Source organism: Dreissena polymorpha, chromosome 5 (genome assembly GCF_020536995.1).
Source record: "Dreissena polymorpha isolate Duluth1 chromosome 5, UMN_Dpol_1.0, whole genome shotgun sequence".
Taxonomy (NCBI): Eukaryota; Metazoa; Mollusca; class Bivalvia; order Myida; family Dreissenidae; genus Dreissena; species Dreissena polymorpha.
In genome coordinates, this window is record NC_068359.1 from 26,790,289 (window position 1) to 26,817,172 (window position 26,884).

A 26,884-nucleotide genomic window follows, 5' to 3' on the forward strand; every position below is an offset into this window, starting at 1 on the left:
ACTTTGATCATGGGGATTAACAGACGGATTAAGGTCATAAAACCTGGGAGACGCATGCCTGTGGTCAATGGTCCATAATATTTCCGTAGCTGGGTAAATAAAGCTTTAAAAATGATATGTTTCTATTAAGGAAGCAGTATTTTTAATGTTTTTCTTGTTTGTTCAGGAAAGAGTATGCACAGCTGTAAAGTTGTTTTTATTTTAAAGTAGAAACACTATTGTGCATTTATTTAATGCTTTAATTTGAATATAATTACACTTTTTGGACACAAAATTTTTGTCTCTAAATTTTCGGACACGTGTAATTTTTTTTAATTTTCCGTATCTTAATGTTCGGATTTTTTTATTTAAGTGTCCGAAAACTTAGAATAATTACGGTATGAAATCAGTAGGGTAAGTTAAAATAATATCATTAAACCTGAGTTTATGGTTGGTTTATTTTGGCATACAAAAGGAAATATTTAAAATTCAGGGTGTGTTTAATCAATAAAGCATAGATAATAATTGCTTTAAGTGAACCAGATAATATGGGTACAAAACAAACACTTTGAACTTTAATGTCAAGTTAGGACTCAAATCCAGCTTTAATGAATGTCCTTTTTAAGAAGAAATAATGCATATTACAGTTAAACTTATTGGATAAATGAGAAATTGAAAATTGATGAAACTGTCTTCATCATTTCTGAAATATTCTCCTCATGGCGATTTGTCAGAGGGTACTGGTAGTTTGATTTGATATTCGTATAATATGACAAAAGCCACTTATGGTTTTCAAGGCTCAAGACAATTTAAATATAACAAGAGAGCCACTTACCTGCGCAATACAGGCATTAACTGTTATCTGCAGATGTTGTGATGTTTGTGTAATAATTGATCTTATCTAGTTGTGTGACACAGAAGTGACAAGGTCTGAGGCAAATTTGAACATATCCAAATTATCACTATATACAAATAAAAAAGAGGTAAACACGTTTGATCCAAGTGACATGATTTGAAACAAGAGTTCGCTATCGGAGGCATATTTCCCAAAAACAGGGCTTTGAACTTATGACCCCAATTTAAATAGGGGTCATTTGTTGTCTATGCACATGGGAAGTATCAAGTCAATCGGTCAATTCGTTGACGAGTTATTGATCTGAAACGATTTTTTTCCCACTCATTTTGACAGTGACCATGACCTTTGACCTAGTGACCCTAAATTTTGATCGGGGTCATCTTCTGTATAATTCCAATTTACATGGGAAATATCAAGCCAATCGGTAAATTTGTTGACGAGTTATTGATCAGAAACGATTTTCAGACTTATTGTGACAGTGACCTTGACCATTGATTGAGTGACTCCAATTTTAATAAGGGTAATCTTATGTACAAGGCCAATGCACATGTAAAGTATCAAGCCAATCTGTCATTTCGTTGATGAGTTATTGATCGGATAGTGCTTGCAAATACAGCGGGGTTAAATTTGATATATGTGGAAAACGTTCTTTTGTTCTCAACAAGGTAGCGGCGATATCTCATGTATCCTTAATTGCACTGGTGATAAAAACACAATAGTATAAGATTACGTTCGTTTAATTTTACAGTTCTCAATGTATAAGAAGTTGAACATGAGTTCACCAATAACTACAAGTATACTAAAGACAATGACAAAAATACTAATTGCTAAAACCGATTCTAAAAAACAACTTAATATAACAAGAAATATCTTTATAAAAAATGATTTCATGCATAAATGCTGATTTTAAATAAAGTTTGAAATTTACGTTTCTAAACATTTAAATTGAAAACAAAAGTTTAACAATGGTGATATTTTTTCACTTGTTAGTTGCTTATTCACCGCTTGAACTCTGTGTTATCATAGTCAAACCAAACATTATTGTTTGTAGATAAAAATCATACTAAGGGAGTTCACATCATACGTGTCCTCACATGGCTTATTATGAATTTATTTCTCCACCATATAAATATACCTTATGTTAATATTTGATTAACACGCAATTTTCTTTCGACAAATTCAAACCACACTTTCATAGCCTCGTCAAGCGAAAATGGATCTTATGGCGTTTCAGCTACCGTAGCTCAAGCCCAGCCTGTACATGTGCGCAGTCTGGTCAGGGGCCATGCTGTCTGCTATAAAATCGCTCAATGTATTATGGTCTAATTATGTATCTTCTGACCAGACTGAGAGATGCGCAGACTTGGTGGGCTATAGCTATGATGGGTGGCATATGGCATAAGACCTATTTTCACATGAAGCGATTGTTAAAAATCTCATTGTGAATTGTAAATGGCTCATTTTAGCACAATGCTTTTCGATATTTAATTGAATTCAAAATAGCAAATGTAGCAAATATAGCAAACTGGCAAATAAGGGTAGCATATTCGGGCGTTCAGGAACGATATTAAGACGTGCTGGCCGAGTATGGCAAACATTTGTGGTTAGATAATTAAACGATTTTCCTTTTATCCTGACACTATACTATTTCGGTGGTGTTTGTTTGCTCATTTTTAAAGCAAAACTGTGTGTATCCATACTCAATTATGTCTTCCCCTCACTATTAAGTGACCGAGTACAGAACCTGAAATTCTGCGATACGGAATATAATGCATTATTGTAACTGGGCTACAATTTGTGTCTATGTGTTGTTTGAAAATGCAGAGAGTAGTCCAGAATTCCTTACACTGGACATTGTTACATCCTGTACGCAGTGCACAGACACAGTGATGTAGCCTAAGTTCAGGGGATTTCTCTCGAATAAATAGGATTTGGTATCTCAACAATATTCATTTAATATTAAGGTGATTGCATGTTTTATTAACTGGTTCTAAATATACTAGTTTTTCATATGTTCTATGCTATCAGAACGTGGGGACATGTTGTTGTTATTTTGTCTAAGTTATCTCTATAAAATAAAAAGATGATAAACAGTGCACACATATCTCAACATGTTCGATAATACACTCTCTTAATAAATTTGAGTGTTCATTTCAAACTTGCAATTTAAACAGCTATAACCTAATTTTGAATTTCGTGTAAGATTAATAGGCAAAAGCGAACAATTTCATTAACTTTAGCGCTTTGATTTTTTCTGCAATGGCAATGACTTAGAAGTTATTGAAGGTCCAATGCCGATTTTATAACGAAAAATGCTATTTTATAAATATGTATATTCTAAAACGAGTGGAATCATCAAGAGCAATGGCAACAAATTTTATGATACTAAAAAACGATGATCTTGTTTTCCGTAAACTGATCGGGTATTTCCGCCACCTATTTTGGTAGTGACGTAATTTTACACAACGCGTATAACACGGAAATTCGTCCATTGTTATTACGGATCGAAGCGTGAACACTTCGCGCTGTAAGTCAACTTTGACACTCAATATCGTGTAATGTTAATATAGTTCTTTTTATACAAGTTTTATTAAAAGACGTATGCTTTTTGTTGGATTTCTGCAAGACAATCGTTGTTCGACATGGCTTCGTGTTCTGTTTTCGGGTGCAAAAAACGTGCGGAAAAGGGAAACAATGAACTTTTCGGTTTTGTCAATGATGATGTTACTCGTAAGACATGGATTAATAATATATTATGCACATGTATTTATTAATGGCTTAGCAACAAACCATAAATAACAACCCTTATATTATTATTAAGAACAAATATGTTAAGTGGAAGTGGAAAAACTATAAAAAAGGACACATGCATTTCATTTGATGAATAAATAAGGCAAACAGTTAACTATCCAAAAATATTGAAAGTAACATTTGGGCTTGTTTAAAAAATATTTCACTTAACTAAAAAGTATGAGAAAATGAAAGTATTGGTAAAAAAATAGTATGTAAACTTTCTTGTACTGATTTTACTGAAATAAAATACTGTCTATTTCACAGATTATTAAAATAAATTTCAAAATGGAATTGGAAAGCATGACTTAAAATATTTATATTATTTACGAACACCATTTAGTATGTTATATTGAACTATGCAGATAAAAATGAAAATTGAGAAGGGTTTTGCGCATGGATTAGTACATTTTATTAATTTCATAAACAATGAACAGCTTGGCATTTCACTTAAATAGGTATCCGGACAATCACTCCCACTGACAATCGCTCTTACGCTAATTTTGGCAAGGCGGAGGTTGGCTTCTACGTTGTTGTGACTTGAACTTTAACTTGAACAGTCACTCCCACATGATTTGTACAACCCGGACAATCGCGCCTTCATTGTTTTTACAATCCCGGACATTTGCTCCTACATAATTTTGACAAACCGGACAGTCGCTCCTATATAATTTTGACACCACGGCCTTTAGTTCATACAATTAGATGCGAAACCTTAAAACATAGTATACGCCGATCAAAGGTTAACACCTATAATTAGCCGAAAATTTAATTTACCTTGTGCGTAATATCATAAATACCAGTTAAAAAAGACCAATTTTTAAACTTCTCAAGCGGTGTTTATGTTAACACTGTGACGTTCTCGAAGATGAGTTCCATTTCTTACTCGAATGTCCAGTTGTTAATAGCCTTAGAAAACAATATATACATAGATATTATTTTGATTTCTTAGTTTCATATGTTTCAAGAATGTTCATGGCTACTAGTCAAATTTACACCAGTTACCAATGTTGTGTATTAGTACATACAAAGCTCCCATTCGTGTCATGGAGTTTTGGGCTATTTGGCTGTTAAAATGTGCCTTATCTGTGGATATATCACAAGTTGATTAATGCAGAAACAGTATGGTTCCAGATAAGAGATTAGCCCAAGACCAATTATATCAACTAACAATCAAATATATTACTATCAGACCAGTGCTACATCCAAGCTAACCAAGGGGTGCAAAGGGGTTATAGTGTGAGGATGTAGTCATTAATTAGATCATCTTTCAAACACAAGAAAAATTGGGGGAAAATGGGAGGGGGATACTGGTGTGGTACGTGGGGATGGTTTGGATGGAGCCTATTGTGGTATGTAAGGTAAGTGTTGTTGTTTTTTCTAAGTAAGTATCAAATCTGATCATAAATAAAGAAGAAATGTCAATTTTAGCAAAATTAAATAATTTGACCTTTAGAGTCAAATTCATTTAAAGGTCAAGATCAAATTCAACTTGCCAGGTACAGTATCCTCATGATAGTATGAAAATCATTGAAGTGTGAAAGCAATAGCCTTGATACTTTAGAAGTAAAGTGGAAAACATTTAAACATCTTAAGAAAACATTTAACAAAATATTCACCGTCACTTAGTCAAAAAAGGGCCATAATTTCGTCAAAATGCCAACCCGTGTTATGCAACTTGTCCTGTACAGTTCCCTTATGATAGTTAGCGATTGTTCCAAGTCTGAAAGCAATAGCTAGGATACTTTAGGAATTAAGTGGACCAAAACACAAAACTTAACGAAATTTTAAATTTTAAGTATAAAGGGGCCATAAGTCTGTCAAAATGCCAGTCAGAGTTATATAACTTTGCGTGCATTCCCCTTATGATAATTAGTAAGTGTTGCAAGTATGAAAGCAATAGCTTTGATATTTACGGAAAAATGTGGACCTAAACACAAAACTTAACCACATTTTCAATTGTCTTAGTATAAAAATGGCATATAATACTGTCAAAATGCCAACCAGAGTTATCTCAATTTGCCTGCCCAGTCCGCTCATGATAGTAAGTAAGTGCACCACGTTTTAATACAATAGCTTTCGTACTTTATAAGAAAAGTGGACCTAAACACAAAACTGAACCGGACGCCAACGCAGACGCCAACGCTCAGGTGATGACACTAGCTTTCAAAAATAGATGAGATAAAAAGACAAACGTGTGAGAACTTTGTCTGAACTTCAAAATAACATTTGTAATCTAAGATAATTGCATTACTAACGAAGAAATGATTTGTTGTTTGTTACATCTTTAATATCGAGAATAAAACTTGTATTTACAGAACAATATCTTCGATTTTTCTTCCACTTATTTTCATAACATAATGATCTGCATTACTTCTGTATCGACAGGAAAATACCTCTGTGTTGTGTGAGAATAATACAAATACACAAAGTTAAGCTGTATAATGGACCTAGAGCATTATTCCGACATTAAGTTTGGTATTGTAATCTTGAAAATTTCAATTGTGGATGACATACACTTCAATGTGATATATATTAAGTAAGATTATGACAACTTTTCATGTGTTTGATTAATGGAATCTTCGGATAAAAAAAAAATGCAATAAATCAATGGTTTCAGTAAACACTTATATCTTCGAGGAACTATGAGAACACTCAACAAGCCTTAAAAATATCCCCTTGAGACATATATAAATCGGTCCTCACAGCCCATACACAATTTAAAGAACATATAAATCATGGTACAAATAAACAAATGATACTTGCCAATATTTACAGAAACGTATTTTAAGAGGAAAGTTATACACGTTGTTATGTTTTGATGTTTACAATGTCAACTTCAATATAATTTAATGTTCCCTTGTAAAGTATCATTGTCATGGTAGAGAAGATAAACAATAAATCATTTAGTACTAAAGAGCTTATGGAGGACTGAATGCTGACATAACTTCATTTATAAAGTCGAACAATTAAGAACGCTTAAACACAATAAGAGCAAAGTAAGGTTTACTCCCGTATCTGTTAAAACAAGTGATGTATTGAGGCATATACATAGTATCAATATTTGATGGTAAACATTCGCATTTTGAGCATATTTCTGCGTTTGAACACTTATAGGTGATCTTGACGCGGCCCACATTATACACATTATACGTAATCGTGTGAAAGATCTCAAGTATGATATATTTAAAAAGCTGAATTACAATAGCTCAATTCGTTAATGAGTTTTAGAAATGAAACTGTTTCCTGTATTTAGTTATGATTACCTGTATGGTAAAACTGTACCTTATCCACACATGCATTCAAAAGCAAAGTTTTAATACAAGGTGAGGATTGGATATTAAAGATCTATGTACACAATTTTATAACAATAGCTAATTTTTTTCTCCTCTATATATGTATACATGTATTTATGATGACCTTAAACCCAACCAACCCATAAACCATATATGTAAAAATATGTAGAAATATTCAGATACAACAATATCTCGTTATTTAAATGTTTTTTAAGCTTGATTTTTTTCATTTAAATTTCTTTTTTTTTAATCGCTATTTCTAAACCCTATAATCTGGTCCAATCCCAAGTTTTTATTCAAAGTTACCAATACATAATTTGAAGTGCTAAGCAGCATAAACATAGTCTATGTTCATACCTATTGTTAATATCAATTGTTTGTTTCTGCCTCTTGATTTCAGAAGTTTGTTTCTTTGAGTCAGGCACGGCACTAAAGAATTATTGGTTTATGTGTACACATTAAACTTATTAAACTTAAATGTTTAAATAAGTTATTAAAAACAAAAATGATAAATCAAACATGTAGATCACCTCAGCAAACTGTATACACACATGCTATCCCTTTTGTCAAAACATCACAGTCTACACAATAGGTCAGTATACCTGCGAAGCGTGTTTTCACAACACCCAACACATATTCCAGTTTTGTACGGATGTTCTGTTTACTCAGTACTGTATACAATAAAATCACTGCTTCAATTAAGAATCATAGACCGCAACTACAAAGATATAGCTGATTTGAAATTAATTTTGCGGAAACATCTATTCAAACTCATTCGGGGTCTAATTTAATTAAAATGAACAATCATTTTTTTTGCAGAAATTAAAAGATTTCAATTGTGTCTATGGTATATAGTTTTAAAACAAAAAAATCAATATACCTAGGCTTTTCATGCGGTAAAATGACATTTTACATAAGCGGCATAATTTTCAGGTGCTTTTTGTCTGAAGACAAATGATGAAGACGAAATGCATGTACACTGTTTATTTGAAGCAATAATTTGATAACGTCACGTTAACATATAAATATTCAAAAGTTTATTTGGGATTTCAAATCTAATAATGGTCATTTGAGAATGACACAAAACATTGACAATCTTTTGTAATAATTTTTTTAACAACTTTATTTGTCAAAATAAATGTTTTGACAATATTAGGCATGAAATGAACAATTTCCACGAAGATTACATCCGGTTGCCATCATCAGTCTCTTAAGTTACTGGCCACGATTTTGTCGTAAAGGAGTAGACCGTAAGGACTGATTAGTGTGGTAGGAATAGCGACGCATACACACTGCCACAACATTATCAATTTATAGTGACACTGGATTATTCATGCGTAATTGAAATACATGTAAAATCATTTGCATATTCAGTGCCTTGGAGCCATACTCTTATACTCATTAGGTAGTATGTTGCCCATTTGGTTGTAACATGATATCAGATAACAGCGATTGTTTTGGCTCAATTGGGAAAAGAACCGGTCCATTTGGGGAAATTGTGCGCGAAAAACTCTGAAATTTGGAAATTTCGCGTCGTGAAGTCATCATATTGAGAAAATTGTGTATTTGATTGTTTGCTTCAAAATACTTTAAAATTCATAACTAAATGTTGTCAAGTTGTCAAAATTATATTTACTCAGGTTCAAGCCATACAACTGCATAGGGAAACTACAAAGTAAATATGTAGTTTGTTTCTTATTGGGAAAGTGCTGTTTTCCGGTACTTTATCAAGTAGGAAAAAAATCGCTGGATAAACAAATCGCCAGGACTGATTATCACTCGCGCATTTATAAAATTCTGACTTCTAAAATTTTGGTATTATGTATCACATATTGAGTCCAGTGCAAATTTGTCAGATGTTGATTTTAAACCTTGTTCAGTCAGTGGCAGGTTATCCTGCGGGACACGGGGCGCATGCAGCGTCACGATATAGACAGTTGATACACTGAAAGCATGCTTTCAGGTCATAGTGCTTAGTTTAATTAACTCATTGTTTAGTGTTAATAGAAACAGGATTTTGCTGGAAATCACTCAACACTTTGATGTTAATATGTGACCTATTATTTGTACATGTTTTATAAAATTTCAGCATAGTTGATAAATAAACCTAATTTGGATGAAAACGCCACTGATTTTCCAAATTTTTTACCAGTACCGGTACCATTTCCAAAGTGATGAGGAAAAACCGTGTTAGAGGATATCCTTTTCATCCAAAGAACACTTGTTCAAACCAAGCTAGAGGCAATATTTTTTTTCCTTCTTAAATTATGTTTTTAAAATTATAATCGAGCTCTACAGTTCCTTTGTTAAAATCCAGCAATTAAAGGAATTACTGCCAAATTTACAAAATGCCCAAATCTGTGAACAAGTTCTTTAATATGTCTACTTAAACGTGTTGACAATGACAAAAGAACAATTGCGCTTCTTTACTTTATATGGGGTCCTTTTAAATAAAGTTATTGCCAAAAGTATCATTTTCCAATATCCAGTCTCAATATTTTAAGTTGATGGTTTGAAATAGAACTGTTGAGTATCAGTGAGTCTTAAGGACTTATTTTGGGCCCACAACCTTAAAATTCCCCTCTGAATGTAATCTTTATTTTGACCATGTTGACTTTATTTGGAAAAAAAGACTTAGTTCAGACAGCAACTTTATATAAGCAAGTTGAATCATAATAATATTTTGTTTGTGTAGTACAATAATTAACAACGTATTTTAACATGAAATATTTCTTATATAAAACAAGGGCTGTTTGTAAAACACGCATGCCCCCTTAATGGGCTATCAGTTGTAGTGGCAGCTGCTGATCCCAGACTTAAGTGTTCTTGAGTTATTATCCGGAAACCATTTTACTGCTTCGAGTCACTGTGACCTTGAACTTTGATAAAGTGACCTGAAAGTCAATAGGGGTTATCTGTCAGTATGACCAATGTCCTTATGAGTTTTCCTGATCCCAGGCTTAAGCGTTCTATAGTTATTATCTGGAAACCATGTAACTGCTTCGAGTCACTGTGATCTTGACCTTTGAACTAGTGACCAGAAAATCAATAGGGGTCATCTGCCAGTCATGACCAATGTCCCTATGAACTTTCCTGATCCCAGGCTTAAACGTTCTTGAGTTATCATCCGGAAACCATTTTACTGTTTCGAGTTACTGAAACTACGGACAGACCGACGGACCAACCGACGGACCGACCGACATGTGCAAAACAATGTATCCCCTCTTCTTCGAAGGGGGCATAATAAATCAAGAGTGCCACTCATCTGGGACATGCAGGTGAAAACTGTTATGTGCAGACTTTGTGATGTTTGTGTAACACCTGTGATTTTATCAAGGCATACATATAAAAAAAACAAGTCAACCATAGGGCGGGGTCAATTTCATTCGCAGGGACAAAATGTGAACAAACTTAGTAGAGAAACACCTTATGATGTCACATACCAAATATCACCCTTAACCTTGGGGTTTCAGAGCATAAGATTTTAAAGTTATTTACTATACAAGTCTATAAAAATCATGTGACCTTAGGGCCTGGGTATTTTTTACCTCAGCACCCGATTGTATAAACAGTTAAACCGGTGGTTAAACACAGACCGGCGTTTAAAAGTCGGTAACATGTTGGTTACTGGTCGTCAAGCGTTTGTATAAAATTCGGTTAGTTATACCGATCGGTTAAAACCCAGTTAAAACAAACCCTGCTTCACTAGGTGGGTAAGTACAAGTAACCTAAAGGTAACTTACACAAAATGGCCACGGCGCGCGACATTATAAAAGCTAACCATCGACGACCTTCACAATTTCGACGAGTAAACAACATATTGCAGCGACTGACACTTTATTTGACTTAATTTACAGGGCAATACGATTTCCGACTTCGGACGACGAATTTAAGGAAGCACAGAACGTGTTTCTTATATTCTGTTATGGGTATGCCGTGTGTTATCCGATGCATCAATGGCGCCCATGTTAAAATCATTTCCGAGAACAGGGAACAACCAAAGGACAAACAAAAAACAAAACACGTTCGAACAAGTATCTTACCTTGAATAATCCTTTAAACTTTATAAATAATCCATTTAATTCAATAATTGACAAGTTTGCATCTAGGGTCTTTTATAACTTTTTTAGCATAGTTAAATAAAGACCCTTATGCCATCATATCATTATATTCAAATGAGAACTCAATAAACTTTCTTCTTCGTCACACGCTACGTCATGTATTGTATGTACATTACTGCTGTTAAAATGAATCGGAGCAGTTAATCAAATGTGTCGTGTTCTGAGAAAAATGGGCATAATGCATGTGCGTAAAGTGTCGTCCCATATAAGCCTGTGCAGTTCGCACAGGCTAATCAGAGACGACACTTTCCGCTTTTTTGACATTTTTTGTTAAAATGAAGTCCCTTCGTAGCAAAAATGAATTTTGGGCGGAAAGTGTCGTCCCTGATTAGCATGTGCGAACTTAACAAGCTAATCTGGGACGACACTTTACGCACATGCATTATGCCCAATTTTCTCAGAACACGACACAAATAATAGCCGTTGGTGAACTCGGTTTCATTTGCAAATTTCTGCGTACACAGATATATTTAAACTTAAACAATGTTTTATCTGTCTATGGTAAATTCCCTTATTGTACAAGAAAGAAAGTAAGTTTGTTGTAAACATAAGCCAAATTAGAAGAATAGTCTAGCATGTTACGACGACCATGTATAATTTTTATGTTACATCTAGAACAACTAGAAAAAAGACGTCTTTGTAAGCACTCTCTTGCAGTTTGGAAGCACCAGGGATTCCGCTAAATGATGCAAATCCCGACATCGTTATCAATTTGTCCCTGGTCATTTTGATGAACTCATTGTTTAAATTTACACTTTATTTTATTTTGAATTAATTTGTAAATGAATTTGATAAAAAAAAATACATGTCGCTGTTTATAAGCGTGACATTTCTTGCGAAAAATACGTCATTAGAAAATGCATTGTGGCAATGTTTTGGTTAAAGTTACCGGTGGTTAAATATCACTATGCGCGGTAAGGTTACTTTGCGGTATATCGTGTTTATACAATCGAGTTACCTTGAAGGTATCAATACCTGAATAACCGCAAACTTACCAAGGTTTTAATGTTACCGAGTGGTAACTTTAACCAGCGTTTATACAATCGGGTGCAGGAAAATTATTTGAACAACTTATTTGTGGAAAACCATACACACCATATCTTGAAACCATGACCTTGACGTGAAAGAGATTGTTAAAGTTATTGACTATATAAGTCCATATAAATAATTTATATATTACAGTAACTTAAGTTAAAACAGTATTTTCAAAATACAGTTGAGCATGCTTTGCGTTTTCAGGCAGCTATGTGACCATAACAGACCGTGAAGAAGTTTTAGACTTTCTGAAAGAAACAGTCTCTTTAAACTTGTCTGAAGACTCACAAGGCAGAACAAAGATTTGTGCTTTGCATCGGACGATGGACCTCAACAAATTTCCCAAACCCTATGACGTCATTCTAGGGGCTGATTTCATTTACATCAAAGAAGTTTTCAAAGATTTGCTAAGAACTTTGTTGAAGAGATATACCATTTCTTCTGTCCTGTAGAATTCGTTATGAGCATGACAATTATTTCTTAGACAGACTGCGTGAACATTTTGCTGTGAATAAAATCTTGTATGATGAATTAAAGGATGCAATTTTATTTCAGGTTACAAAGCTTAAGCAACATTCCAGTGAATCAATGCTTTTTGCAAAAAAGAAGACCTAAAACAAATCTGTTTGCTATTTTTATATAGCACGTGACGCGTCGAATTTCAGAACGAGGCTGTGCGTGTAACTTTCTAAGGCGGAGAATATCGATGATTATATAACAGTGGATATTTTGTTTTTTACATTCGGGATTTGCATGAGCACTTACAATGGTTACAATAACTTCAAACATATGCATTCAGGCATGTGTTAAGTCATTAAACGTAAAAGTAATTAAAACATAAACATCAAACATTCTTACACCTGAATAATATTTCAACGACATAATATTTAGTGCGATTAGTGTATATTTTATTTCATCTTTACAAACATACGATTTACCAATTTCCATCAGAGTAAAGTTTGCCTGAAGATTAAATATCGATGATTAAACATAACAAAGATATACCATGCCTTATAATTTAATACATAAGCAATTTATAAATATGAAATCTCTTAAGGTATGGGTGTGTTGGTGTGTGATATTTTTCATGAACGATCGAACGTTCAAGAGGATTGTTGAATAACGAATAAGACAAAGCACTAAACTTATCGAAGTACATGACACTATTTAAATGTTATGTTTATAATGTTTGTATTTTATGAAAACCTTATTTAGCAACGTTTTGGTCAACTAAAATGTTTGTTTTGATTATGTTGTTCAGTTCCATATCTCAACATGTCTAGGCCCTACTCAATGACGGTGTTTTCTTTTCTCCGGTACACGCTAAATACGTTAAAGGTCATATGTATTAAGCGCTTAAATAGGATCTGGACGTTCATTCCCACTGATAATCGTTCCTACGCTAATTTTGACAATACTGACATTCGTTCCTACGTTGTTTGGATTACCTTGACATTCGTTCAAACGTTATTTTGACAACTCGGTCAATCGTTCCTTCAATATTTCGACAGTCCGGACACTCGCTCCTACATAATGTTTACACCATGACATTGTTTCGTACAATTATAGGCATAAACTAGACTGTGAAAACAATATCTACATGTATATATAGTACTCCCTCAAATTCACTCCAAACTTAGATCTTCTAACAAACGAACGCGGTTACCTGTGCTATGCTTCGAGGGTTACTCATAGGCTAAGAAAAACACGTCTAAGTCTGCGATACGGTGGCAGTTAAAGTCGCCCCGATTTCCGCAAAGTTTCAATAATTACGGATCTTCGTGTTAGTCGATATATTTGAATAACTTTTAATGTTACCATTCACATGCTCAAGAAAAATTATAAAACCTGAATACAAATTATGATACAAATATTAAATTAGCACACAATTTAATAATGGCATATTAAAAATGCCGTTTAAAAATGTCCAGAGTGTAATATTCATGTGGATAAAATGTGATTATAATGACCAGGTTAGAAATCATGCAAGAACCAAAGTCCGGGCTGTTCAAATAATTTAGGCACCATTATCCGGATTGTCAAAATAACGTTGTTCGAACGTCCACCTGGATAAAAATTAGCGTATGAACGAATGTCCGCCATTCACTATTATTGTGCTTTACCTCAAAACAGTAAGCTTTTGTGGGAAAAAAATCCCCCAACAAGAAACTGTCCATGCAAGCAGCTTGATTAGAGAAAATCACCCAATGGTTTCCATTGTAAGTAAAATGTAAAAAAAATGTAACACATAAGTAGTAGTAGAATGTCTTTCCACAAAAGCATTAACATTCAAAACATATATTATTTACATTAATATGTATTCACTAAATCATGAAAATTGTGCATTAAGCAATAACATAATCAATAAAATATATGCATGACATCCCCTTTATACAGGCAAAGTTTTAAATAAACTTCGTAAGTGTGAAGATGCAGATATACGACGGGCTGCTAAGAACGTGTACGAGAAATGGAAGACACACTTTGTTTAACATATTGAGAGACCTATGATTGAGGTGAAATGTGACTTGAACACTGAAATTACAAGAACCAAAGCGAGGAACATTTTGTGCAACGCGTTAAAAGTGGAGGTAAAAGAAATACCATTTTATTATGTCATCTTATATTTACATTACCTCAACATGTATTGAGCGCAACCATGTATTACTAGCACCCAGCTTGTTCATGTCAAAATTCTCAATGCGTCTAGTATTGATATTTAGGATAGCACACTTAATTTTTCGCAAATTAGCGCTCAGAATAGCAGGGTATCAATGTATATTGATATATATTGTATATAATTGGACATCATCTTGTTAAATTTGAAATTTCGGGGATTAAAACTACATGAAATACATAGCAAAGAAATGTAAACTTATTAAAAATGATAAAACGGTTATAAGAACTTTTTAGGTTATTTGATTTGCTGATCAATAACTGATAATTGAAAATAAATATTATTTTATCTGAAAAGACACAAAACAAACTTTTGCAATTAATTATCAAAGTCGCTATTGGAGCCTCGCTCTGTGAAAACTGGGCTACAAGCATCTGCGTAAAGTGTTGCCCCAGATTAGCTTGTGTAGTCTGCACAGGCTTATGCGGGACGACTCTTTCCGCCTTAAGTGGAATTTTGCAACGAATAGACTTCCATTAAACGCAAAAAAACATAAAAGCGTACTGCACATGCAATCTGGGATACAGTTTAAGCACATGTATCAAGCCCTGTTTTCCTAGATCACAGCTCATATGTGTGTGTTATTGCTGGACGGCAGTGAGCTTTCCCAGGCAATCGAGAGGGAAACCTTCCATGAACACAAAGGACTCATAAGCAATGCTTACAAGCGGACTATAAGAAATCTTGTGTTGGTGTTAACCAATCAAGCGGATATACGGGCCAAAGTGTTACCTGGGAAAATCAATGTAACAGGTTTTGTGAAGACCAACACAAAATCCGGAAGCATGTTGATTAAATAATGTAATTATACATTTCATGATGATGGCAATTAAACAAAAACATGCTCATAACTTATTTAATATTTCATATCATCTGGAAAACATAACATTGTATATACTGTCGATTTAATTAAAAATGACATTTTGGAACAATGGCGACAATTGTTGCAAACATGAGCCTGGCTTTGGGAAAACGGTGTTTAATACATGTACGTTAAGTGTCATCCCAAATAAGCCTGTGCTGTCTGCACAGGATTGTCAGGGAGGACACTTTCCACTTAAAGTATTTTTTGTTTTGAAGGAATTCTCTTCTTAGCGTTAAAAAAATTGAAGAGTGTTGTCGATTATAAGCCAGTACGCACTGCACAGGCTAATTTTGGACGACACTTTAGGCACATGTATTAAACCCAGTTTTCCCAGAACGAGGCTCGCATATGGGCATCCCTGTAAATGACACCTTTAGTTTAACTAATCAGTTTATTGTCGAATCTTGCTTATCTTGAGAACATTTTTACCACAATTTCACCCTTTATCACTTAGATACGTATTTTTACGTATTTGAAGTCCTTAAAAAGTTATATTTTATTCAAGATCTTTCTTACTAAATTCTAATTTTAAATGCTTTATTTCCAACCATTCTATACTGATCACCAGGAAACAGCATACAACCTGAACAGACTCAGTTACTCGTAGGCTGTTCTGGTTTTATGCTATTTGCACATAGCAATTTTCATTTTGACTCTGAGTGGAAAAGGGTTAAACTGTAAATTAACTGTTCATACTTTTATAAAATTATTGTATAATACATTTTGTCTTTATTTTAATATTTGCATAACAGTGTTTTATTTTGTCCATAGATTGATGGAAATAAATATATTTTTAAATCAATTGGGAACATTATTTATTAATGTCCAAAATATTAAGTAAAGATCAAACATTTACAAAGTGTCAATAAAAAATAGGGCATAAGGCTATAATAGTGCCCATATTATTTTTTGGAATGTCGCTTTAACGTGTAGCCTTATATAAAATTACATCATTTAATTCATCATTAAATATTTTATTAACAGCAAATGTTCACACAGTCTGTCTAAGAAATAATTATCTTGCGCATAACGCATCCTACAGGACAGAATAAATAGCATATCTCTTCAACAACGCTGTTAGCAAATATTCGAAAACTTCTTTGATGTTAATGATATCAGCCCCTAGAATGATATCATAGGGGTCGGGAAAGTTGTGGAGGACCTTCGTCTAATGCAAAGCACAAATCTTTGTTCTGCCTTGTGAGACGTCAGGCAAGTTTTGAGAGACTGTTTCTTTCAGAAAGTCTAAAACTTCTTCACTATCTGTTATTGTCACATGGCTGCCCGAAAACACAAAACATGCTCAACAGTATTTTGAAAATACTGTTATAACTTAAGTAAGAGTATTTTACAAATTATTTATATGGACTTATAACTTTAACAATCTCTTTCACTTCAAGGGTCATGGTTTCCAGATATGGTGTGTATGGTTTTCCACAAATAAGTTGTTCAAATCATGTTCCTGGAGTCAAAACTAACCAGGCCCTCAAGGTCACATGATTTATATAGACTTAAATAGTAAACAACTTTAACATCTTATGCTTTGAAACCCCAAGGGTAAGGCGTTTAACATTTGGTGTGTGACATCATACAGTGTTTCTCTGATGAGTTTGTTCAAAGCATGTTCCTGGGGTCAAAACTAACCAGGCCCTCGAGGTTACATGATTTATATATACTTACATGTATACAGTAAACAACTAAAAAATCTGTTTGTTCAAATTATGTCCATTGGATAAAATAGACCCCACCCTAGGGTTTACTTGTTTTAGCGAGGCTGTTTTTAGGAGAAAACCCGAGGTATTGTCATTGCCTGCTCGTCGTCTGCCATCCGGCGTCGTGCTGAAACCTTTACATTGGCTCTAAAATCAAAGTGCTTCCACCTACAACTTTGAAACTTCATATGTAGATGCACCTTGATGAGTTCTACACACAACACCCATTTTGGGTCACTAGGTCAAAGGTCAAGGTCACTGTGACCTCTAAAAAAAAAATCTTACAAGCTTTCACAGCCGAGCGTGGCACCCGTTATGCGGTGCTCTTGTTTTATATGTATACCTAGATTACATCACAGGTATTACACAAACATCACAAAGTCTTCTTATTACAGTTATCACCTGCATGTCCCAGATGAGCGGCACTCTTGTTCTATTTAAATGTTGTCGCATGTGTATCCGTAGTATTGGCCCTCTTAATGAAAACATCTAAATATTTAAGGCACAAGATTGGAAAACATACATGTTTAATACGTCAATCTATAGATTAATGTGTATTCTTTGACATAACAACAAAAGCTGCAGTATAATAGGTAATAATTTGCCAAAATACTCGTGTTCAATTTAAAAATGTTATCCTAGGTCAATCTTGAAAACTGTGGTATAAAACCAAACTATCAATTCCCTATGACGAAGATTAAAGCTATATTGGAGTCCTAACTTGTAATTGGAGTGGTCTAGAGTTAAAAATGCTTCCTGTTTATAACCACGTTATCAAGTTTACTTAAAGCAATAATTCCCGTTGCTTTATTGATTAAACACAGCCAAAGAAACCAACGATAAACTCAGGTGTATTCATATGGTTTTATCTTACCCAGTTCACGTGACTGATTACTTTGTTTACTGAAGTTTTAAACTTAAAACAAACTAAAGTTTTATCTTGTAGTGTTGGTCATTACTTATTTACGTATGATAGACAAAAGCTAAACTGGTGTGATTTGTTGTGCTGTTTATTCTAGCTTACCAGCATTTAATGTTCCCAAAATAATCAAGTTAGATTAAAGGTTAAGAGATCTAAAGTTTTAGTGTTTGTAAAAATCATTCAGTAAAATGGCAACCTTTTCACAATCCACCATTGACAAGGGATCTGACATAGTCCAAGACTTCTTGTGCTCGACCTGTGAAGACAAGAAGCTGGATAAAATGGCTGATTTCTACTGTGAATCTTGTGTGAAGTTTTACTGTGGAGAATGTGTTAACATGCACAACAAGTTGTTTACAAAACATACCCCCTATGGAAGAGGAGCTATGAAGAAATGGCCAGTGGCCAAGAAGGTTGAAGATTTTCTTCTAAAATGTGATGTCCATACAGAAGAAAGCCTGAAAATGTATTGTGATGATCACAGTGAGCTGTGCTGCACAAATTGTGCATTCCTTAAACACAGGTATATTAATATATTGTTTCTTCATTTTAATTATAGAAAAAACACTACCATTACAAAAATGCAAGGTTTTTAATCTTTGTTGCAAGAAGGTAACATTATAAGCAAAATCATTTTATGCCCCCGAAGGAGGGCATATAGTGATCGGACTGTCCGTCTGTCCGTCTTTCCGTCACACTTTGCGTTTAGGTTTCGACAAATGCTCATAACTTCTATGTCACTTGAGATATAACCTTCATATTTGGTGTGCATGTGTATATGGACAAGGCCTTTCCATAGGCACAAAAAAATTACCCCTGTGACCTTGATCTTGAACTTAGGGTCCGGGTTTAAGTTTCGAAATCTGCGTAAAAAATTTACATCTGTGACCTTGATCTTGAACTTTGTGTCCGCATTTAGGTTTCAAAATATTCGTTAAGTTTTCGAAAATTGCTCATAACTTCTATGTCCCTTGAGATGTAACCTTCATATTTTGTATGCATGTGTATATGGACAAGGCCTTTCTAAACGCATACACATTTTTACCCCTGTGACCTTGAGCTTAGGGTCCGCGTTTAGGTTTCGAAATCTGCGTTTAGGTTTCGAAAAATAAGCATTACTTCTATCAAAGCGTTTATAGGGGGCATATGTCATCCTATGGTGACAGCTCTTGTTTATAATATCAATGAAATATTTTTTATTTATTTCAAGAAACTATTAATTTTGGCATGTACAGTAATTATAAATAGAAGACTGCAGTTTAAAGCCATCTTAGTAAATCATCGCTAAATGGGGCTTTGAATACCTCCAGTAATATAACTGATGAAATAAATACTTAGGTTTTAGATTTCAATATATAAATGTTTGTATATATATATATAATTATAGTATATATATATATACTATTATATAGTGCCAGTTACGTGGTCTCGGTAGTTTTTAGACTATACTTACGAGGTCAGTATTACAAATGGGGTCAGTATACAACCCCGCGTTCTAGGCACCTTTAATTATTATTAGGGGGTGTAGGGGAGGTAATTCGATCAAATGTCAAATTAAGGTCTTAAATCAAAAACCACAATCACGTCTGAAATTGAAATTTTATATACCTCGCAATTAATGTCACTATATATTTTCTTGTATAAGACGTTAAATAAATGATGTATTTATATATAATAATATATTAGGTACCCATATATATCTTAATTTGTGTTAATATCGGATAAAAAAAGGGTATGGAGATACAACCCCATGACCTATTTCTAAATCAGAGACCCTGTAACTGGCCATATGTGTGAATATATTGCTGGACTCTTAATGCTGGACTTTATAATCAATCTCATTCTGATGTTGCCAAAGTACTTAAAGATTCCCATGCCAAAGCTTTAAAGAAAATATTTTAGTATTTAATATAGTTTACAGTGTTTTTAATTCTCTTTTCTTTCAGACTCTGCCAAAAGGTAAGTCTTATATCCGACAAAGTGAAAGGTCAGTCCACAGACCTTCAAAAACTGTCAGTTTCTATCAAAACTATTCTGGAAGAAATAAAAAAACTTCAAGACAACCAAGAAGCTAGCATTCAATATGTTCAAAGTTCATATGATGAGCAGTTATACACAATACAGAAAACTCGCCAAAATATAAATTCAGCCTTAGACACAATCGAACAGAAGACACTGAAGGAAATGAAAGATACTCTCACCAAACTTCAAGCCTCTTCCAAAAGTGATGTTGACAAATGCATCAGGCTTAGGGATGATATGAAACAACTTCGTGACGCCATACAGGATATCAGTGATAAAAGCAAACTGGAACTATCCTTTATAGCCATCAGGAAATGCAAGGATAAAATACAGCAGTCTGAAACCTATCTGAAGGAAAATTCTCTTCTGGCTAAAGTTTCAATAACATTTCTGCCTAACCGTGAAATTATACAGTACTTGTCTAAACTGTCCGGTCTTAGACAGATTGAACACAGTACCCAGACATTGATGGGGCAAGATAATCCAAATAAGGTAATCACTGTGCAGGGGAAGTCTGAACATAATGTAAGAATATCAAGTGATTCAAAGGAATGCATTATCACAGCCATCTGTATACTACCAGACAGAAAGGTCCTGGTTGTAGATAACGATAATGCGAATGTCAAGCTTCTTGACCAGCAGTACCAGGTGGTGAGTCACTGGAGTGGTGCTGGTACGCCAGTGGGTATGTGTGAGATCACACCCAGTGAGGTGGCTGTGACTCTTAATGGTCCAGATACACATGAGGTCCAGTTCATCACAGTAAACAACAGGAAGCTGGTGATGGGAAAAAAGCTTCAGTTACAACACATATGTGGAAGTATTGCCTTCCAACAAGGAGACCTGTATATTACTTCTAGAACTGCCCTGTACATGTACACACTCAGTGGGAAATTTGTCAGCAAGATGTATGAGGATACATCAGGTGATCATACAGGTAAGAATAGCAAAATTATGAAATTTATATTTTAGGTTGAATACATAGATATAGATTGTAGCATCATTGCGTTATTCCAGCCACAGTTAAGAATGCAATGTCACGTTTAGTTCATTCAGTGTATGACATGTCTATAAAATTAATGAACTTTAATGTGTTTTTAAATTACTGTTACCTTGAGTCAATAGTTTTTGGTGTATTTGAAATATTCAACAATTGAGTATGGACTTGTAAAGAAAACAACTCTCTTTTATAATTGATCAAGAATCTATATATAATATTTCAATTTCAGAAACAAAAATACTTTAAAGTTACTTATATGTATGATTGTCATGTAAAATACCTCAATATATGTTTCAATAACATTGTAATCCTGTGTATATGTATGGATAATCTATAATTACTGCATGTAGTTATATCACCTGACACATTTTTCAGTGTATTTCCTTCTGTGTTGTTGTTGTAGACATCAATTCTTGAAGCACCAGTCACATGCAAACATCCCAATCATTGAGCGAAAACAAAGCACTGGAACAAAACTTCCTGCCAAACCTAGTTAATGATTACTATTGGATTTTAATGCAGACCTTAATCATTTGTTGCATAATTTATTGTATTTAACAATATACAATTTATACAGTTTTAACGAGATTTGTTATCAATTGCTATACATATTATTTAATTGCTTGATGATACTCTGTATTGCAGTAGACAGTTGTGCTGTGAATCCCACAGGGGACAAGTTGTACATCACTAAATACTCCAAGCACAAGGTTCTTATCCTGGCTAGGGATGGGTCAGTCCTGGTCACCTTTACTGACCCAGCACTGGCCCGGCCATCTGGTGTAAATGTGACACCTTCCGGGCAAGTGCTGGTATGTGGAGGCAAATACCCCAACTACTATATCATACAGTTGGACAGTGAGGGAAAAAGGAAGCTGGCCACTCTTGCTACGGAGAAGGATGTAGCTAGTTATCCATGGTCAATCTGCTACAACAGACACACCGCCTGCATAATTGTCGGACTTTTTAGAAACAATAGTATCCAGGTGTTCAAAGCACAATAGTGTTATTTAACAAGCATCTTGGTTTATTATTCAGATTATTCAAATTGGCCATGAGAATATGCTGTTCTACAATTAGAGCATTGTGATATGATACCATAACAATGATAGTATTAATAACGAGTTTATGTGAATATTATAAGTGCTATGCATGTATTAAGTTGTTAAATCTATGAAAATTATTTGTGTATTTCTATTTCACTTATCACGTTAAAATGATTTTAGTTCAGAGAATTATTTATTTTATTTACCTTACATCAAAATCGCACTTGATTTATGTATATTGGCTTTCATGTTTTTAACATACATTACAAACGTAGAGAAGATTACTTGAAATTTGTTTACTCCTTGGTTTTGAAATATGATGAAAATTGTTGTTTCCTGCTTTGAAAACACCTTTCTTTATAAATTGTAATGACCTTAACTCAGGTTTGGATCAAAATTAATACCCAATGAAATGTTCAAATATTTTCTTCCAGTTCAATTAAATGAATAAATGTTAATTCAGTATCGGTTAATATGAAAATTATAGCGATGCAGCATTTTGCCATTTTGTTAACCCGAGTGTACAATGCGAAGCTGTTCGAACAAGATTTTACACCATTAAAATCAAGACATTTTGTGTGTGCCCCTTTATATTTTCCAGAGTGTTTATTTTTGCAAATGGTTTTCTAATATAAAACAATTAGAATTTTATCATATACTATACCCTGTTTCCTATTTATTTTCTTTCGTTTATTGACCAATCACATTTTGTTATTTTGCTGAAATGACGTTGCAACGTCAAATTACGTCACGAAATGTAATCAACATTCGGGATTATCATTATGTTTGCGTAAATATTTATTTAATTTGATCATTTAAAAGCATGTGATTCAAAAGATCCGACACTCGTTGTCATATTATACCATGTTTTATTAAACTCGTCCAGAAAATTTTCCAAAGGCTCGCTTACTAACAAAATTCCTGAACTGGTTTAATAAAATATGGTATAATATGACAACTCGTGCCAGATCATATATATATTGCATTCTGTGAAATAGTATATATTATAGCGTATAGTTCTTCCTTACTCTTCCCTACCCTGATATACATGCACTTACATTATAAAAATTCATATAATTGTTTTTTGTATAATTGATATTCAAACATTTTAAAGTAATGAGTTTCACATAAGCCAAAATTACAAAAGTGCATTCATGTAAAATTAAGTAGCTGCAAGATATTTCAGAAATACCAATAGTAAGAACCAGTTTAATTGATCTTATTAAAAATAATATGCAATAAACATAAATTGATTACCATTAGTCTTTTGGCATGAATTCTCCGGTTTTAAATAGTAATGAAATACAATGCAATCAATTTTAATTAAGCATGATATATTCCAAGATAACAATTACATGCATGTACATGTAAATTAAAGATTGGCTCCCTAACAAGTCTAAAACACTGCAATCATCGTAGTTTCACAAAATATAACGACAACAACAGAACTCTCCAGATTATTTAATCGTTTCGCGCTGCAACGCTTTATAATGTTCAGGTTTTTAAATCGTCAAAAGATGCATATAATGGCTATTTTAGAGCATGGTAAACGTTCAGTATTACTGTTTCCTCACAAATATCATAACTAAAACGAAAATTTTCGAATCCGAATCAACTTTTTTAACTTTGTCAATTTACCACAACGTGAAAAGGTCTCTTTAAACCTGAACATGGAGTGCTGAAGGTGACAAAGCATAATCATGTAGTAATTATCTAGGCCGACTTTAAATCTGGGTCACATGTACAAAAACTCGATCACTAAGATAATTCATAAAATAGCCTTGATACCACTTTAGAGGCCACATTTTTTACTCATTCATGATGCTACCTGAAAATATTGCCATAACACACCTGTACAATGGTGTTGTTGCATTTGTATATGAGCCTTGCTCTGGGAAAACGGGGCTTAATGCATGTGTATAAAAAGTCTTTCCAGATTAGCCTGTCCAGTCAACACAGGTCAATCAGGGCGACACTTTCTGCCTTAACTGGATTTTCGCCTGTGTGGATTGCCAGTTTTTCCAGAACGATGCTCAGGTGTTTATGTTTATATATAATATTGACACATATACATAGCCATTGCAATGGCAGAAATAGTCTATTATACAAATATGTACACACATTGTTCATATATATTTTGTTCACATGTTTCTTGTGGAATTTGGCTGTGTAATTTGACTCTTCATTCATTTCACATTTCATATGCATTATATAAATGTATACCAAGCACTATACAAAGTGGATGTGATCAAGTGTGTGGCCTTATACACCTTATGTGTGATCAAGTGTGGGGCCGTATACAAAGTATATGTGATCAAGTGGGGGCCTTATACAAAGTAAGTGTGATCAAGTGTGGGCCCGTATACAATGTGAGCATGATTAAATGTGTGGCCTTATTCAAAGTAAGCATAATTTAGTGTGAGGCTTTATACAAAATGAGTGTGATAAAATTTGTGACCTTATACAAATTACGCGTGATTAAGTGTGGGGAATTATGCAAAATAAGTGGGATTAAGTGTGGGGCCTTATACAAAGTAAATGTGATTAAGAGTGGGGCCTACTAAGAATTAAGTGTGGTTAAGTGTGGATCCAAATACGAAGTAAATGTGATTAAGAGTGGTCTTTTACAAAGTGAGTATGAATAAGTGCGGGGCTTATACAATGTAAATGTTTATAATTGTCGGGTCTTATACAAAGTAATTGTGATTAAGAGTGGGGCTTATAAAAAGTTAGTGTGATTAAGAATTACCCTTGCTTTAAAACATTGATAAAAACTTATTTGTTTAGGCAGATTTGTTTCAGATTTGTTGACTACACTCTTTATATATTTACTTGTAAGTCTAATGTGGTATTTTATACTTAGTCTTTCAAGATGCCACTCCTAAAGACGATTGTGTATATATAATGCAAAATTAGTAATCCAAATGATTGTTAGAAATACATGTTTGTTATTATGCACCCTTTGCAGATGCGGGATCGAATCACTGTTTACTTTTTATTTGATGTTAACAGTCGAATTGCTTGTAACATGAAATTTGGTTAAGAACAAAACATCTATAAGTATATGGTAAGGTTAGTTTAATTTCTAAGCCTGAACATATTTTTTGGCTGGTTGCCATTTATAAAATGAGGATATTTCTTATCAACAAATTGTATCATAATCTGTACTTATTTACCTACCTAAAGTTCATTATAGGCATCTTGTTTTGCATTCTAAAATGTTTGTCCATATTTACCAAATCTGACTGTTAATCTGATGTATTTGTGTTCCAATTGAAGCTATAATTTCACAATATTTTTGTTTACAGTAAGACTGTGTCCAGAGACAATCTAAACAAAAACCTGAATATCGTATGTGTATTTTATTGGGTGTATGTTAACACTGTTTCAGCATACATATCTTCATTTCATTATTCTTCTTCAATGTTTTTTAACATTTATTTTAAATTCCTTAAAATACATGAATTTTTAAATTGCGAGTAAAATTAATTTTCTATTCGTATTAAGTATTAATACAATTAAATTGTTTCTAAAAAAAATAGAAACCCTGTTTTAGTATAAGTAAGCTTTCCGACACTATAGTGACACTTGTTGGTGGTGTTTAGATTATATTTAAACTAATTACCTTGTTTTCTCAGTATAAAAAATGTAATTTGTTTGCTAACAAAAATAAAGTCCCAAATAAACAACAAATACCCTTCAAGACAAATTAAAGTTGTTCATTAGATAATTGTGCAAATGATATCAATCTTTTATTGTTGGCATCTGTTTGTATACAGAGTCAACAGTGTGTGTACAAATTATCATCTATGTATATCCCGGTAAAGCTTCAAATTCAATATATACCAAAGTTTTGTAACAGAATAAAATGTATGTATCTTAAAAAAAACTGGTTTATTTATTACACATTTTGGTATTGCCGACATGGGAAAAAATGTGGGGGCACATTTTGAAACTACCCGTTCTGGAAAAACTTGGCTTACTGCATAAAGTGCTGTTCCAGATTAGCCTGTGCAGTCTGCACAGACTAATCAGTGAAGACCCTTTCACGGAATTTGTTATTAAAGGAAGTATCATCTATATGAAAACCACTCCAGGCTGAAAGTGTCGTCCCTGATTAGCCTGTGCAGATTGCACAGACTGGGATGACACTTTACGCTCATGCATTAAGTCTGTTTGCTAGAGCAAGACTCACATGAGCACACATCTGTTGACTTTTTACTAGAAGTGAGTTGTGAAGTAAGAAACCACAAGACATAAACTTGATAAATTGTTTATTCAAATGTTAACAATATCAGTAATTATTACAAATAAACATCAACATCAAATTTAGATGAATACATATCAAAATGACTGCAAAGATGCTTATTTTGGCTCTGGAAAAACAATAATTTATACAAATTCGTAAACTGTCGTCCAAGATAAACCTATGCAGTCCACACAGCCTAATCTGGAACGAAACTTTCTGCCTAAACTTTATTTTCAGTTCCAAGAGACTTCCTTTAAACAAAACCATAACAGCGAAAATGTGGTCCCTGATTATCTTGCGAGCTTCACAAGCTA

General features: G+C 33.7%; 2 protein-coding genes across 3 annotated transcripts in view; both read left to right on the forward strand.

The window, feature by feature from the left end:
- The first annotated feature begins 4,921 nt into the window (after positions 1-4,921).
- Positions 4,922-15,554, forward strand: LOC127831121 (transcription elongation factor A N-terminal and central domain-containing protein 2-like). The gene is made up of 3 exons (XM_052356110.1): positions 4,922-4,943; positions 14,475-14,563; positions 15,315-15,554. The coding sequence occupies exons 1-3, from the start codon at positions 4,922-4,924 to the stop codon at positions 15,552-15,554; spliced, it is 351 nt and encodes a 116-aa protein (XP_052212070.1).
- Positions 15,555-18,160: 2,606 nt separating this feature from the next.
- Positions 18,161-26,884, forward strand: part of LOC127880589 (uncharacterized) — a 56,755-nt gene continuing 48,031 nt past the window's right edge. Inside the window, exons 1-3 of one of the 2 annotated variants that reach the window (XM_052427907.1) lie at positions 18,161-18,776; positions 20,200-21,212; positions 21,921-22,457. In XM_052427907.1, coding sequence (XP_052283867.1) covers positions 18,442-18,776; positions 20,200-21,212; positions 21,921-22,279 — 1,707 coding nt within the window. In that variant the 5' untranslated portion in view covers positions 18,161-18,441 and the 3' untranslated portion in view covers positions 22,280-22,457. Of the gene's footprint in view, positions 18,777-20,199; positions 21,213-21,920; positions 22,458-26,884 lie in introns of those variants that run through there. The other variant, XM_052427905.1, reaches the window with a different exon arrangement.

Bases quoted from the DNA above. Each gene is read 5' to 3' on its own strand.
- LOC127831121 (XM_052356110.1), top strand. From the start codon at position 4,922: ATGGGAGGGGGATACTGGTGTG. The intron at 4,944-14,474 runs GTACGTGGGGAT...CCCTTTATACAG, and splicing joins GGGAGGGGGATACTGGTGTG to GCAAAGTTTTAAATAAACTT. The intron at 14,564-15,314 runs GTTTAACATATT...CTGTTTTCCTAG, and splicing joins AGAAATGGAAGACACACTTT to ATCACAGCTCATATGTGTGT.